Source organism: Battus philenor, unplaced genomic scaffold, assembly GCF_028537555.1.
Source record: "Battus philenor isolate CCGP_79_NKW_IND1 unplaced genomic scaffold, ilBatPhil1.0.hap1 SCAF_15, whole genome shotgun sequence".
Taxonomy (NCBI): Eukaryota; Metazoa; Arthropoda; class Insecta; order Lepidoptera; family Papilionidae; genus Battus; species Battus philenor.
In genome coordinates this window covers 8,959,158-8,974,717 of record NW_027181677.1, presented here as the reverse complement: position 1 = coordinate 8,974,717, position 15,560 = coordinate 8,959,158, and the positions used below count along the sequence as shown (strand labels likewise).

Sequence of the window (15,560 nt, the reverse complement as noted above, 5' to 3'; positions counted from 1 at the left end):
TTTTTATATGTAAGGCTTATTAATAAATCAATTAATGATTACTACGTGTCTGGTTGTACGATAGTATATACTTAGTAAATTATTAAATTATTGATTTGAGTTTTTTCTCCAAAAATTCTCTTTTTTTTGTTACGTGTTGTGTGGTTTTTTGATATTTTTTATTTGTCATATTGTGCTTGCCCGTCACTTAAATTGCAATTTTCCTATTCTTTCATGAGATTTGTATTTGCATGTAATGTTGTTAAATTTACAATAAATTTTATTGGCAATCATATCATATATTAAAAATATTTCAGCAAACCTCAAATGCAGTGTACAACTTAAACATTACTTAAACGATATAATGGAAGATGTACGAAATATTTTTATTTAAATAAGAAACAATAAAACCTTACCCTAATTTGTACTATTACTATGTTATAATTGTTTTAATCTTGGTATTAGTACGATAGGTAAAATTTTGACTTGTTCCTGTGCAAACTTAGAACAGGTTTTAGGTAGTAAATACGCCCATTTTGTTTGTAAACTCTGTACAGATTTGTTCCTAAAAAATTATTTGTTAATTATTAGTTATAATATATATTGGAGAGCTCAAGCTCACCTGGCAATTAGACACTATTTGTTGATTTTATTCAATCTTCTACTTAAACATTAGTTCAACTCACTTTTCTATATAAATTAATATTACTTAGGTCTTCCATTCTCTGTGTCCGTTATATAATATTATCATTAAATAAATATGTCGGTTTCTTGTCTGTTTTTACTTGGAATTTTGAGTACGTAAAGTCAATTTATGAGTCATCAACATATTACGTGGACTTGAACAATATAATCAAGGAAAGCGAATTCTTCGTGGTTGGACATCTTTTTTAATAAATAATAATTAGGTTTAAAGTTCTCAAAGCATAATACACACAAGTAAATTGTGATATAACATATTTGAATATTTCTAATAAAATTTTGAATAATTTACTTTATTTTACTATTTAATGATTTTTGCATTGACGATATTAAACTGTGCTGATATATTACGTTTTAAGTATTAGCTAGTAACCTTTTCAAATCTCTCATATCATGAACGCGAATATTGGTAACTACTTCCCGTAAAAAATTTCGAAGATTAATAAAATTATAACCGTGCATCCCAAACCCGTTTGTTAGGGAAAACCACAGGTACGTAAGAGTTAATGATCAAGTTTACGCTAACGTTTTTCCTGTTTAAAATAATATTCACCAGAGAAATAAAAGGGAAAAGAAAGCAAAATAAAATGGCATAGTAGTTATAAAATGTGGAGAAGAAGCAGGAAGAAACTCTACAACACCACATCTTTTAAAAAAGAGTTAACAATATTCTTTAAACAGCAGTATGTTTGCACATACACTTTTTGTCAGATATAGCCAAAGCGAAAACAAAATAATCGAGCGTCATCATTGTCAAGGGTTCATGTCATATGAATACATCATCGGAACATAATGTATAACGGAATCGTAAATAACCTTGCCGAACGAGGTACATAAATTTAGCGACGAATCTATACACCCGTATAACCGGAGCAACGTAACGTCGCCGGTCTGTCCTGATCAATGCTGCTGCTTCATATCCCGCATCCCGCATCCCGATTCTTTGATGTGATCTGGATACGATCACGTATATAGCACATTAACGGCGACTGCCCCAGTTCCGATTTCGCCGTAGAAGTTGGCACGAAATTGTAAACTGCCCTCTTTACAATGGGCACTAAATAACCTAGCAATTCTCAATGACTGTCGTTTGTCTTTTCGCGAGGGAACTTTATCATTTCGATAGGAAACTTGTTATAAACAAGGTTGTTGTATATTATGTGTGTATATATATATATATATATATATATATATATATAACATGTGGTTGTTGTATATGTATGTAACCTTTATTGTTTTGTAATAAATTTGAATAGAAAAAAAAACTCATAAAATAAAATGTACCTTTTGCGAGAGGGTATTCCGAAATCTATAATATCGCTAGCGATTACATTGAATCGGGTATTTTCTCTTAGTGAAAACACCGCCCCACAGGATTTTGTATTTGAAAAGTTAAGACGCTACCATAATAATTCGAGTAATAATCATATCAATCTATTAGCTGCATATAGTTTGCATAAACTTGGAAACTTAGTCTGTTGGTATACAAAAAATTAGGATACGGTGGTATATTTTTATACAGGGTGATTGAAAATATGTATAAAATTTTGTTAACAAATGAACTATACTTTCATTCCTTGAAGCATGACCAATCACTCTATAAAGCAACACTAGGGTATTATATTATACTTTTATATATTGTATTACAACCTTTGACAAGTACTTAAATAATAATCAATGTTGATTTTAGCCACAAGCGGTGATTTTTATGACCGCAACAAAATCAGGAGCCTTATTGTAAGAATAAAAGTTTGAGTCATAGATGTCATTAATAGATCAGTTACTAAATTTTATCGTAAGTTAAGACGATCCTCTCGATATGAGGAGGTTAATAAAAGTCACATATAATCATCTTATCAGCCGATAGACGATCACAGCAAGGCATAGGTCTCCCTCAAAGATCGCCATGATGACCGGTCTTGCGCTTGTCGGCATCCTGACGATGTCGTCGGTTCAAACACTGTGGTGCACAACCTCTAGCTTTATACATCAATGTGATATAGATGTAACAAAAGTAGAATTCAAAAACAAATTGTCTCGTCACAATATTCCAATAATACAATTATGTTATCCACGGTTATAAATTTTAAATATTGATTCTTGCAAGTCGCTGCGTTTTCTTTCATCGACTTCTTTAGATCTCATTAGCGAAGTAATATCAGTAGGTGTGACGCCCTTTAAAATAAAATACAATACACTCAATTGTTTAAAGGCAAAAATGTTCTATAATGGCTTATTGTTTTAGGTACAATAAAGATTTTGGACTTGATTCATTTACATTTATCGTAAAATTTTCAGATAATAGTAAGTAAGGTATTCTTTATATACTATTTTCTCAAAATATATTATTTCAAACACAAACATTTGATCATCAAGGGAAATTATTTCGTATTCTTCGTAATGTGTTATGTAAACATTTATAATATATTATTATAACTTCATCCCATATATTCCACTGTGATTAACCGCGTATAAATAAGACTAAAATATACGGTATATTTTGTTCATAATAGATTTATCTATAACTTTTTCAAACATGTCGCTTGACGAACACGCACGAATACATCTGAAAACGTAAAATAGTAATGCTTATAATTTAATGTTAAACATCATTAATCAACGCTACAAAATGTTACTACGGTGAAATTATATATTTTGTCAAACAACTACACGACCGTTCCACTGTTCGCGAAGATTTATTGCAAGAGTATTACTGTCCCTTATATTTTCACTTTTACATCGCATTCAAGGACGACTAAATTCGTAAAGTATATTTCCGTAATGAAAGACGGTGAATCACGCTTTTTTCAAACGCCTGAATGTACATCTGTCAGCCACCTAGCGCGATTCCCACATTCAGAGTCTGGATTTTCCGAAGATTTTTGGCATGAGCTCGAGCATCTCAATCTTACCCAATTGAAGGAAATTAAAAATATACGAATATACGTAACGTGGAATAAAGCTATCAATAACGATTAGCGTTTACTGTATCTTGAAAGCGGCAGCTTTAAGCCTGAAGTTTCTGCGAGATGTCATCGCTGACGTAATCCGTACGGTCTGCTGAGCCTCGTCCCAACGCCGCGTCGAGGACATTAATGCCACCGATCAAAGAGAGCTTTAGCCGCCCGCTGATTTATAATGATGCAACACCGATATGATGCCTCACGCAGCACCATAATCTCGACCAACACTAAGACGTAATTCTGAATAATGTTCTCAATGACTTACCTTTGGAGCATCGCTATCATTCTACAATACTTCAATGATAGACACACTCCATCTTACATATTTATTTATTTGCTAAATAATTTAAGTAACTCAAGAAAATTGCATACGCGGTGACTATTGATCCCGTTTTTCAATAGTTATTAATTAGTAATATCTAGAGATATTTAGATTTTTTACAAATAACACAGCGCTTTTATTAGCTCGGTTCTAAATTTAACAAAATCCATAAACTTAACGTAAACTAAGCCTGTAAATAGATTTGTCTCTTTTGTAATAATTTTTCGTGTTGGAAAGACGACCTGGTCAAGGTCATAGAGGCAACCGCTTCCAAGCGTAACTATTTGAAATCTACGAGAAAAGGCTTTGATCGCAGTGGACATCTTACGGCGGAAATAATTATGATTGATGCCAATTTATACCCCGAGACATTCGGACTCCATATAAGCACTTAAAACTTAAATACATTTGCATAAGATATAGATTTTAAATACGAAAGAAGACAATTTTAAGATTTTACCGTAAATTAAATTTTTGCGTATAAATTTTCGTAGTTCTCTATAAAATCACTATGGTAATATAGTTAATTTGCGGTTAGAGATGAAAGATTGGTTCTGTATTATATTGTTGTGTCTCTACTTTAGGAGTATACATACTATAGTATAAAGGGCTTCATAAATTATCAGTGTATTTATACTCTGATACGTTGAGTGCCGTATAGTTATGTAAATATATATTTGATGCCAAAATAAATTTCGTCCATTGTCATCTTACCGTCCGTGATACAATACCGCCGCGGATGTGACACTTGACGATTCATCACAAGTGTCGCACGGTGCTAACGATTGTTCTCAGCCCCCATTACGTCACCAGTATCGTATGCGAAACGTTTTTACTTATACTAATGTATATAGTATCTATAATCTAGGGTTTGTAAAATCAGATAATTTTTCTAATCTTACTGAATACTCTCAAATAATGTTTTAAAACATTGCCATATATGCCGTATTTTTGTATAAACAAAAAGGCGACGATAGGCGGTTACTTTTTAAGCGGTAATTACGTAGGTGAAGAATCTACAATGTATTTAAATTTGGTAACTATTCGCAGTCTTCTGGTTCCAGTATTAGTTGTTTTTAAGGCATGGGCCCAATTAAACTAAATTATTTTATACTCAACGATGGTTAAACTAATTAAGATATAAATTGTGATTAGATGATCTCGTTGTTCTCACCGGTGAAGAGCTGAAGAGGCTAACCGTGTAAGGTGGCGAAGCCAAACACGATATTGTCCGAGGAATTTTTACCAAAAACATTGAATAATTCAGTGCGAATCACTTATCAAGTGAATGTTATATACTTGTTTCATTCCTATAAATAAATACTGCATAAAAATACAAGTTTGAAACTTATTTTGAAAGAAATTATTATTTGCGACCAATTCAGAATTTTTTTTTGATCAACGTTTCCACATCTCATACTTATTATTGATTTCTGTTAGAGATTATACTTAATTACGTATTCCTGATTAACTCGAATTTTTTGAATTTACTTTAAAAGTTGATTCGCGTAGTATTTCTCTATGTATTTCTAGGAGCATCTTCAAGTAAATATAAGATTAACGTGTATCTTCGAATTTTTGTAATCTTACAACAAGTAAAAAATTATATTTAGTAATAAAAATTTTAGTTTAATGAAAATATAGCTGGAATCGCAATTATTAGAATGTTGTGACTAAAATTTACAGTCAACTCACATTTCGTTGAACTATTATCAATAATCACAAGTTGTGATTAAATCAATTGATTCATCTCTTTCACATCGGCTATTATTAATTATTGTTAAGGGTAAAGTCTATGAAATGAACCCCACCTCAGCGCTGAAAGAAAATACGAGTATCTTTCGCAAGATTAGTGCTATCTTACTATCACTTCTACAGATACGAAATTCCGAGGCCATATTCCAAGAGTGTGCCCAATGTGGTGGTCAGCATTTAGACGACATAATTTTTAGGATATACCATTCGTACAGCTTTTGTTTTTAGATTTTATTGAAATGAATATTTAATTTTAGTAGTTTTTTTATCTTTGAATTTGAAATCCGAATTCTACGGTGGCTGTTATATAGTATAGGAGCTAAAGAATTGAAATTGATTGAAAGAAACACAGTGCAGTTATAAAAAACAGTTTTTTACGTCAACCTATAGACTATTGAGTGACAAGTTTCCGTACGAATTTTTATTTCGCAGAAATACCAATGGTCAATTAAGTTTTTCTATTAGTGAAGATAATATCGTATTAACAGCTACTAATGATTTTTACATATTTAGACTATTTTTCTACATAGAATCAACATTAATTTATTTATTTACCGTATAAAAAACATCATTAGATTAAATTAATATTGGTCTTTGCTCTGGGCTTTATTCTCGACTTAGGATAATGACTAGTATATTTATTATTGTTGTTAGTATATTATTTAAACTGTTTGTAGCAGGTAAAGACGATACAAATCATTTATAATTGTAGTGTCGTTCAAATGCACAAATTTTACCTTATATGTTACGATGATATCAGAAAGTTTTAAGCTGTTTTTTAATATATATATATATATATATATATATATATATATATATATATATATTAAAAAAAACAGCTTTTAATTTTATTAATATTATATATTTTTTTTTATTTTAATATATATATATATATATATATATATATATATAAATGTTATGTTAGTTGGTGTTTGCATTTCCGGTAGATGTTTTAACATTTGCGATTCTAATTTAACTATAGATACAGCGAGATTAAAATACTCGTTAAATTTACCGTTTCCCGGTTTGAATTTTATGGTTCATCAAAGTTTACGTCGTAAAATGTGGCTTACATTACTCATCCTCCAGCGGCTGCGCTGATACGATCTTTCAGCGGCCTGCCTGCTCGGGCCCTGTCAGCACTGACCACTTGATTAATTACTTCTTAGATGACGACGTCATTTTGACGAGGTTACAACGTGATTTTTTCTTATTTTTTAAACTATTATCAACTTAATAGGTACCAACTGATTTTAACAATTCAAAATACTTTCGATCAGTAGATAAAACTTTTAAAAAGCTTGACTTGATAAATTCCTAATATTTTTATGGCCATAAAGATATCAGAGATTTATTCAAAAAAACTATGTAAGTATGGAGATAAAGTATAGTAGATTAAAGAACAAAGCTTCTTTTTAGAATTTACTCTCACTGCAGCCCAAATGGCAGCTGCAGATTGTACAGGTTCAAGGTGGTAGGGTGTAGGGAGCGCCTAGCCTATAATCCGTTTTAAGGTAGCAAGCTTTGGCTCGGGTCACTTCATATCACTAATACACTGGATTTGGAAACCGCTGACGCTCCATAGAGGTAAAAGGGCTTCCACGAGTGACCTCAGGTTGAGCTATCAGTATGAGCCCGAAAAGGTCGAACCTCGACTTAGACGATTGCTATTGCCTGGCTAATATCACTACTACTATCTAGCATTATCTTGGGTTGGCGTCACCTGTGGTTAACGATCGGTTATCGAATGCCAAGGTTTCTTTTTATATCCTTACTCGGTGTATGTCGTACGTTGTGCTTAATAGCGATTACTGTTACAATTGTAAGCTCCATGTAGCGATCGGAAAGCGTCTATGTACAGTAGTTTCGCGCACTGCACCTTTATGGGGATGATACATCGATCAGACATAGAAATAATAAGTATAGCCCTACATATCACAATCGATTACCAAAGATTTATCCATGCAAAATTTATTCGGTGTCCAATGTATCCGCATATATATATATAGTATCTGTCACGATAAAACAACGTGCTGCGACCACGTGACGGTTGATAACAACTCGCACTATTTTTGTCAGCAGGTGTTACAATAATAACTTCAAGTACAGGGCGTTGCATATTGAAATGTTTACATCCAACTGCATATTTATATTAAGATGATTAGTAAAGTGAGCCCTCTCGGCACCCAACAAGGTCATGCATACGATTTTCCTGGACACAACTGCAATAGACACTTGCGTACTCTACATATTATTAATAATTTCACATTTTTATACCAACGACACGTAATTTTAAAGATTATGGGTAACCTGTTTTTATTACACAGATTATAAATAAGTACACCTAAAAACAAAATTAAGTTATTTCTGTTACTTAAAACAGGGTCTTTTATTTTGTCAATTAATTTTTTTACTTTCTATGCTAAAACATTGTGTTAGCAGGGTAATTAAAGTATTATTGCTCCGAAAACAACTTTAATTTCAAATCTATAAAGTCGTGTTTAGATTAATAGTTCCAATATACATATACATGTTTGCCTTCTTGTAACGGCAAATCGTTAAGAAGGATAATTTTTGATTCACTAAACTGATTTACAACGTAATATTTACTTAGCTGGCATGTCTTAAATTGTTTTTACAATTATCGCTATCTACTCGATGCGAATACAGCTTGCTTATCTTTTTATTTCTTACATTTTTCCTTAACAGTATATCATACAATTATTCTTTTTTTCAATGATCTTCAATGAATTTATTTTATTAATTTTTTTTCTCATTGAGGCTATCGAACCGTGAAACAAGTCAACATCTTAATATATCGAATAAGCTAATTGGCACATTCTGGCTGTTCTTTCGCTGGTTGTAACTATTAGACAGTGTTGGTTAGTGCGATGGTGAGCCCAAATGCATGGCGTGGGCGAGGGTCGACGACCCGGTGGAGCAGCGCGCCCTGCCAGCGAAGCGGTGGAGAACCTCACGAAGGGCGGCAGCGCACGGCGTCCGCTTTTAGCTCTGGCTGACGCGGCTGAGTCACGGCACCGCGAATAGCGGCGGTTTGTTTGTTGCACCGCCCGCTCCCGGCTCTCCCGCTGATTATTTCGAGCGGCGGCCGCGTGCACGCCAGTGCTCGGCGCACTGTCTCCGCGAGCGGACGCGCCATGACCCCGCTGCCTGCTCCCCCCGCGCGCTTCCTCCGCCGCGACGCCCCCGCTGGCGTCGTCACCACCATCAGGGACACGGTCAGCTGTAGTTGGATATTTTACAGTGAGTGCCTGGAGACTAAGCCCTATGTCCTGTGCTTCAACCCTCCTGTAGCATTGACGCTCGTAATGCTGGCATCTACGGCCACAATACTTTTTGTGTTTAACCATTCTTGCGAGTTCGAATTCAAATTCGGGCGCCAGCAGTGATGTGGTCAGTGTCATTGCGTCAGGGTCGATCCCACTTCTGACACTACATTCACCTCGCCTTTAATAAAAATTCGTGCTCGGGTGGTAACTCCGCCACCCGCTAATCGCGTACATACCTTTGGATGTTTGTGTCGGCAGCTCTTCGTTTATGTCATCATTTGCGTCAACTCTGTCCTTCCTTCTTGCGCTTCCGCATCCGACGTCAACTTTGTTTCTTTTCGATCTCACGATTAATTTCAATACTAGACATTATATTCCTCGAACCAATCAAAGACCTAAAAGTTCAGTTTGAAAATGGGTATACATTTAATGCAAATCTCTCATACGACTTCATACGATACTTCTTTCATACGACAAAACTTCCATTGTGTTCTGAAAGTCCAAACATGTAAAAATTATCGCGTTGTTTTTAACGCTACTGCCATCTATTTGCAGGAGAGGAAACTCGCGTTCAAAGCTGAAATCTAGGTGAAGCGTCTGACATCAGCAACCCAAAGTAAAATTAACTCTTGACGTATTTAACCCTGTCGGGGAACTACGACTGATTCTTCTGACTGAGACTATCTAAACATCGCAATTGTTATCGCTTATACAGATCAATTTATGACATCCACGTGTTGTTTAAGCTTCATGTAAATATAATCTTGGCTGCATAAAGGTGCATATCGCACTTTAATAGTTATTCCATTATCAACACTAAAAATCTTTTAGAACATTCATAATTTAAAGAAAAGCAGTTTTATATTTTTAGGTGATCATATATAATAATATTGCTACCATTGCATTATTAATTATCATAATGGAACCTTATATTTTCTCAAAAAAGTAAAGCCTATTGGAAACCAAAATATATCCGTTACTTAATTTTACTGTTCTCTATTTCAATAAAATATTGTTTACGTTGATCGTCTAGGCATAAATGTCAAAAAGAGTTAATCTAAATTTACAATTGAAATCAATAATAACGTTCATATCATTCTAATTGTGAATTCATAATCATGAATACCATTTTTTACGAAAAATATGTTTCTATATAATTTATTGTATATTTAAATTAGCTAGCCGACTAAATCAATCCCATTTTTAGTATAAATTGACCATTTAGTCACTATATATAAAAAAAGAATTGTTTAAACATAACAGTGCAAGTTTTCAGAACATGTTATAGTAAAAGCAAAGTTCTGTTTGACGGAAGTCAATAACATTTCATCCTTATTGATCACGACGTGAACAAAATATGCGTAAAAAATAGTTAGTGATCCAAATGAAATTGCCATTTTTTTTAAAAATTTGAGCATTCGTTTGTCTGTTTTAAAAAAAAAATTAGTGCCAATTTGAGATTCTAAGGAACAAACCTTTAGTGCGTGGGGAATGAATGTTGCGTCTGAAGAGTACATTATGACAAAAATCTCACCTGAATCACTCCCATTTTACTTAATACTAAATATTTACTATTTTTCATAATTAGTACATATTAAGTAAAATGCAGTCACATGTGCCATTAATGGCTTGACTGACAGAATAAGACTTGAGGCTTTAAATCCGCCCCACTATCTCTTATAAGTGTACACAAAAATAATTTTCACACTATTTCAAATACAATAGGTTTTGAAAGGTGGAATAAGAAAAGCTTAAAAGTCGTTCGATTCATAATTATTTTCAAAAAACAACTTTAGATTACGTCATATAAATATTGTAACCAAAACATCTTAAAATTATCAAAAGCAGATTTGAAGCCCTGAAATTTTAATCGTAAATAATAATAATTAAGATATGTTGTTTTAGGTAACAGTAGCGGGTCGACCCCTGCAGAGGGTGGGGCACAGCCGCCGACAGAGCCCGACCCAGACCTGGACTCGATGCACATGATGCTGGATCCACACCTGCGACCCATCTCACCGGACCTCAACAACGAGGAATCCAAACGTATCTTCGAAGAACACAAGCAGCTGGCACAGGAATACCTCAAGGTAAGCTCACTCCACCTTCTGTGTTAAAATACAGTTGCATAATGACCTCCAATAGAGCAACATTTTATTTTCCTAGATTTAATATTACCCGCTTATTTTTGCAATTAACTAACCTTTACGGTAATAAATATTTATGTTTTCTTTAAGAGTATTAAATAGTTTATTTTTTAAATTCAAATTTCACAAACTGTTTTTACAAAATACAACTAGTATCGATTAAAGCAATTTATACGTATTTCCTAATTTAAGAAAACTAAAATAATGTCATTATTGTTATATATATATATAGACCCAAACGGAGCTGGCGTACTTGAGCAACCACAAATCAGAATTGGAGGAACAAATGGACTCGGACGAGCTCCGGCAAAAAAGAGAAATCATACAACTTGAAAATGAGAAGGTTTGTAGTTACCAGGTTCATTAAAAATAATTGTTTTGGTTACATATAAATATAAGCCTCATCAATATTAACAACCTGGTTGGTCGCCGCCATGTCGGCTTAAACGTTACTGATTTTTCATAAATAGTAATCGTTTATAGATGTAAAAGCTTTAAAGTAGTGAATGTATAGTTGATTTTTCAGCATAAACTATAAAACTTTTACACTTATTTTAATTATTTTCTACACAATAAACACAAAAAAAATTATATTAAGCCAATAACTTCTGCAATACAGTCTGTTACATAAAGCAGAGTGATCATTCAAATTAACATTTTGTTAATTTAAATGATCACTCTACTACTATTAGTTATTTTTTATTTTTGAAACCAGTGATTTTAAGATAGGGTGGAACATGCATTAATTGACAGCAATTGAGCTATAATAGACCACACCTTCAAAGCTTTTACATCCATAACGAATCACCGTATAAGACTTGATAGACAATAATGACCTTGTTGTCAGTAGAATGCCTAGACTAACTTAATGTCTATGAAAATCTAATCTCACAATATCGTGCGTAGATTTCAATATTTTGTCTACCTCTTACAGGTGAACGTCCTGTTGGCCGCGACGCTTTGTGATATAAAAAGTCTGTTATTCTAAACGTCTGACGTAATGCACGGCCGATGAGAAAATAATTTTAATTATCATAGTTGTGCCATTTTTATTAAAACTCAGTAGTAATTGTCTCTACAATACTTAGATTTTCAAGCCTTTTCAACTATAGTCTTATAATGATAAATATTTATTAAAAAAAGTAAATGCCATTTTTAAAAAAAAGTCTTTTTAATCGATTGTTAGTAGATTAAAAACGGAGTAAAATATACTGCTTAAATCTCAGTAAAGATGTTATCAAAGGTTGTGGTTTTGGTACTCTGGGCTTCATTGGCAAGCCCGAGATCTCTGCCGAAGGAGATCTATAGACGAACGAAAGTAATCGACATGGTCTAGCGCATTGGCAAGTTAAAGTGTGCCTTAGGTTCTATAGTGGAGACCATAGACCGGCAAGCGCAATGTTGTACCTCCACAAGTGGACAAACGACCTAGTTAAGATCTTCAGAAGACGCTTCCATCCAGTCCTATTGGAAATCTATAGGAGGAGGTATATGTCCTGGATGTTCTTCGGGTGAAATGATGATGATGATAAGGTTTTGGCGATCTATAACTGTTGTTTCTTTATTTTCAGGACTCGTTACTTAAATTATACTGTACCCTTAAAAAGCAATTGGCGCGAGCCGAGAACGAAAGTTGGTTACTTCAAGAGGATATGCCGCACGAGTGACGTCATTTCATACGGGTGTACACGCCCTTAGGGACCACACTGTACCGTCACCGAGCTATACACATAGCGCACGGGTGGAAAATTCCACTTTGAAAGTGTTTTGTAAAACAAGACTGCTGTTTTGGAGGCACCTGAAGGGTAACTAGTTGGCGATTAGGAATCATTTCACAAACACATCATAATAAGCGTAGGGTATTCAAAGTAATGCCTTTATTTCGTATTGGACTAGTCAAAGAAAATCTAGTGTAAATTTTTTATACGATCAACAAATATAAATTATTTTGTATTTATTTATCGTTATTCAGTGTTTAGAAAACGTGTTTGTTATTCATTGTCGCTAACATGTGTTTTTACGTATGATCTCAAGTCGAGCCTTCAGACAATCAGTTACAAAATCCTATTATAGTCTAGTGTGCATTTCTTGTCTCGTGTTGAAATTGTATAAATATGGTTAACGTCACGTAAATGTCCTTTTTTAATTTTAGGTTATACAATGATTTTGCCACTGCCATGTAGCGAGTTTGTATTTACTTCGTTTAGCTGAGGTTCCCAGACATTTTTCTCATGGAAAACTTTCGAAATTTAGCTGGTCACTGTGAAAGCTGTTGAATATGGAATAAGCGAGTTTTATAAGTAACAGTCAATAAACTTTTTAAAATATATCTGCTTACATAGATAGGTGAAGTCAAATCAATAATAACGAAGACCCTGTCTAGTATTCTTTAGACCACTTTGGGAACCTTTGGTTTAACATATTTGTATAGTTTCTAATTTGTTAATAATTAGATGTTAAATTGAATGTTTATTGTATTTTAACTTGTTTAATTTCAGTTCGTTTCTATTTGTCTTCAATGTATTTATTGTTAATAATTAAGCACGTTTTAGTGCTCATAAAAATTGGTTCGTAATATTCTGTTGATTTGATATCATAATAAATAATATTTTTATAGCGACGTAGTTATACTACGGCGCCTGTATGCAACTTAGGTTTATAATATTAAGATACCATAGCATTAGCAGTATTAAATATATTTGTACAATGTTAAGTTTAATAGATAATTATAAAGTTGTTATTTGTTTTATTTAATTTTTACCCTTTTAATTACGTCGTTGATAGGACCCCCACTAGGTGGATGACATAGTTAAGACACTCGCTGAAGACACCTGCGGTCAGCACAAGACCGGTCATCGTGGGGATCATCGGGCCTATGCCACATGCAGTGTGCGTCTATCGCTGCCGATGATTTGTAAGGGGGGAAAGGAAAGTGATGTCGTATCTGTCGACATATTTTACAGAAAAACCGATTGATTTTTATCTCTGCGGCATTGAAAATTTGTATCCTAAATGGCAAAAACTTATTAATAATGTAATAGTCTGAATTTGACATAAGAAAACGACATTACTTTCCGGTCCCCCTAATACATTGTCTCACCTGATTCCACTAGTTTAAAATATGTATAAAATTTAAACTGAAATCAAAGAAAAACGGTGGAAAAAGTTTTTTTTGGGCTCTTGTCAGTAATACGGGATCTTGTGAAAAGGTATGGCCAAAAATAATATCAAAAGACCGCAATATAACAAGAAATATCAAAATAAAAACTGGTCAATTTCTTGGTCTTAATATTCAACTACAAGTCAAAAACGTTCATCTTGAAAAGAGCCGTTTTAAACGTGTTGACGCTTCGAGGTGAGGTGCTGATTGAAGATGTTGCAATTACGTGGACGTAAATTTCGCACTACCGAGTCCATTATACACCATCACAAGATTAGATTCTCTACCACTGTGCTCAGTATTGAAGGTTTTCAGTCAAAGCAGTTATGCCAACCAATGCTGATATAACTACATATGATGTACTGACATTACGTAGTTATATAATGTTTATATATATGTTTTAAACGCAAAAATACAATATTTCTCTAATTATTAAGAAAATTACCAGCAAGTTTAAGAAGTTGAAGAGAAAGTTCGAACTTGAACCTGGGATGCAGGTACCAACTCGCTTGATTTCCCATATAGATAAAACTGCGTCGTTTAATATAACTTACAAAATAGTAGTCTATCATTAAGATGCGTAGACGGATACGTTAAAACTAAAAGAAAGTAAATACCTAGCTTGTGCGTCAACGTTTATCTCTGGTGTAAACACAGCCTTATTGTATAACATGATGGCCTGCACCATGGAATACGGTTATAAAATGCAATTGTTTTACAGGAGCAACATCCGTAGATGTCGTGGGTACTATTTTGAAAAACAATAAATCATTAAAAAGTAAATATTTTATTTTTGTTATTCTTACTTATACGAATACTTGAGCAGTATCCAGTTGAAGAGTCAACGGTAGAGGACTAACAGCGATCGTAGGTCGCGGGTTCGATTCTCGAGTTAGAATCTTTTATAATTTACACTGCATTAATTACACAGGAATGTCACTGCTCTCAAATAAGTTTCCAGAGAATGTGAAGTGTCACTGTCCTTCACGTACCATAATACCACATTGCGATCGCCAACAAAACGTGGCGATTATGGTATATAGGCTGAAAAGACGATATGAACAGTTACCACTCCTAACACATATTACGATGGTTATTTATAAAACAATTTGTGAAAAGAGGTAGCTTCTCCCACCACAAATTTTTATTATCTATTATTCACCACAACACGCTATTACGTTAATTGTATATTTATAAAAATAACAAGTACGCTTAAATGGACTAGGTTAATAGAAATAAAAC

General features: G+C 33.6%; 1 protein-coding gene across 2 annotated transcripts in view; it reads left to right on the top strand.

Annotated features, from left to right (window-relative positions):
* Nucleotides 1-13,894, top strand: part of LOC137918615 (mitogen-activated protein kinase kinase kinase 7-like) — a 29,470-nt gene extending 15,576 nt beyond the window's left edge. For both annotated transcript variants that reach the window (XM_068761440.1, XM_068761439.1), the window contains 3 exons: nt 10,917-11,101; nt 11,391-11,501; nt 12,730-13,894. In XM_068761440.1, coding sequence (XP_068617541.1) covers nt 10,917-11,101; nt 11,391-11,501; nt 12,730-12,825 — 392 coding nt within the window. In that variant the 3' untranslated portion in view covers nt 12,826-13,894. The remainder of the gene's footprint in view (nt 1-10,916; nt 11,102-11,390; nt 11,502-12,729) is intronic.
* Nucleotides 13,895-15,560: the final 1,666 nt, after the last annotated feature.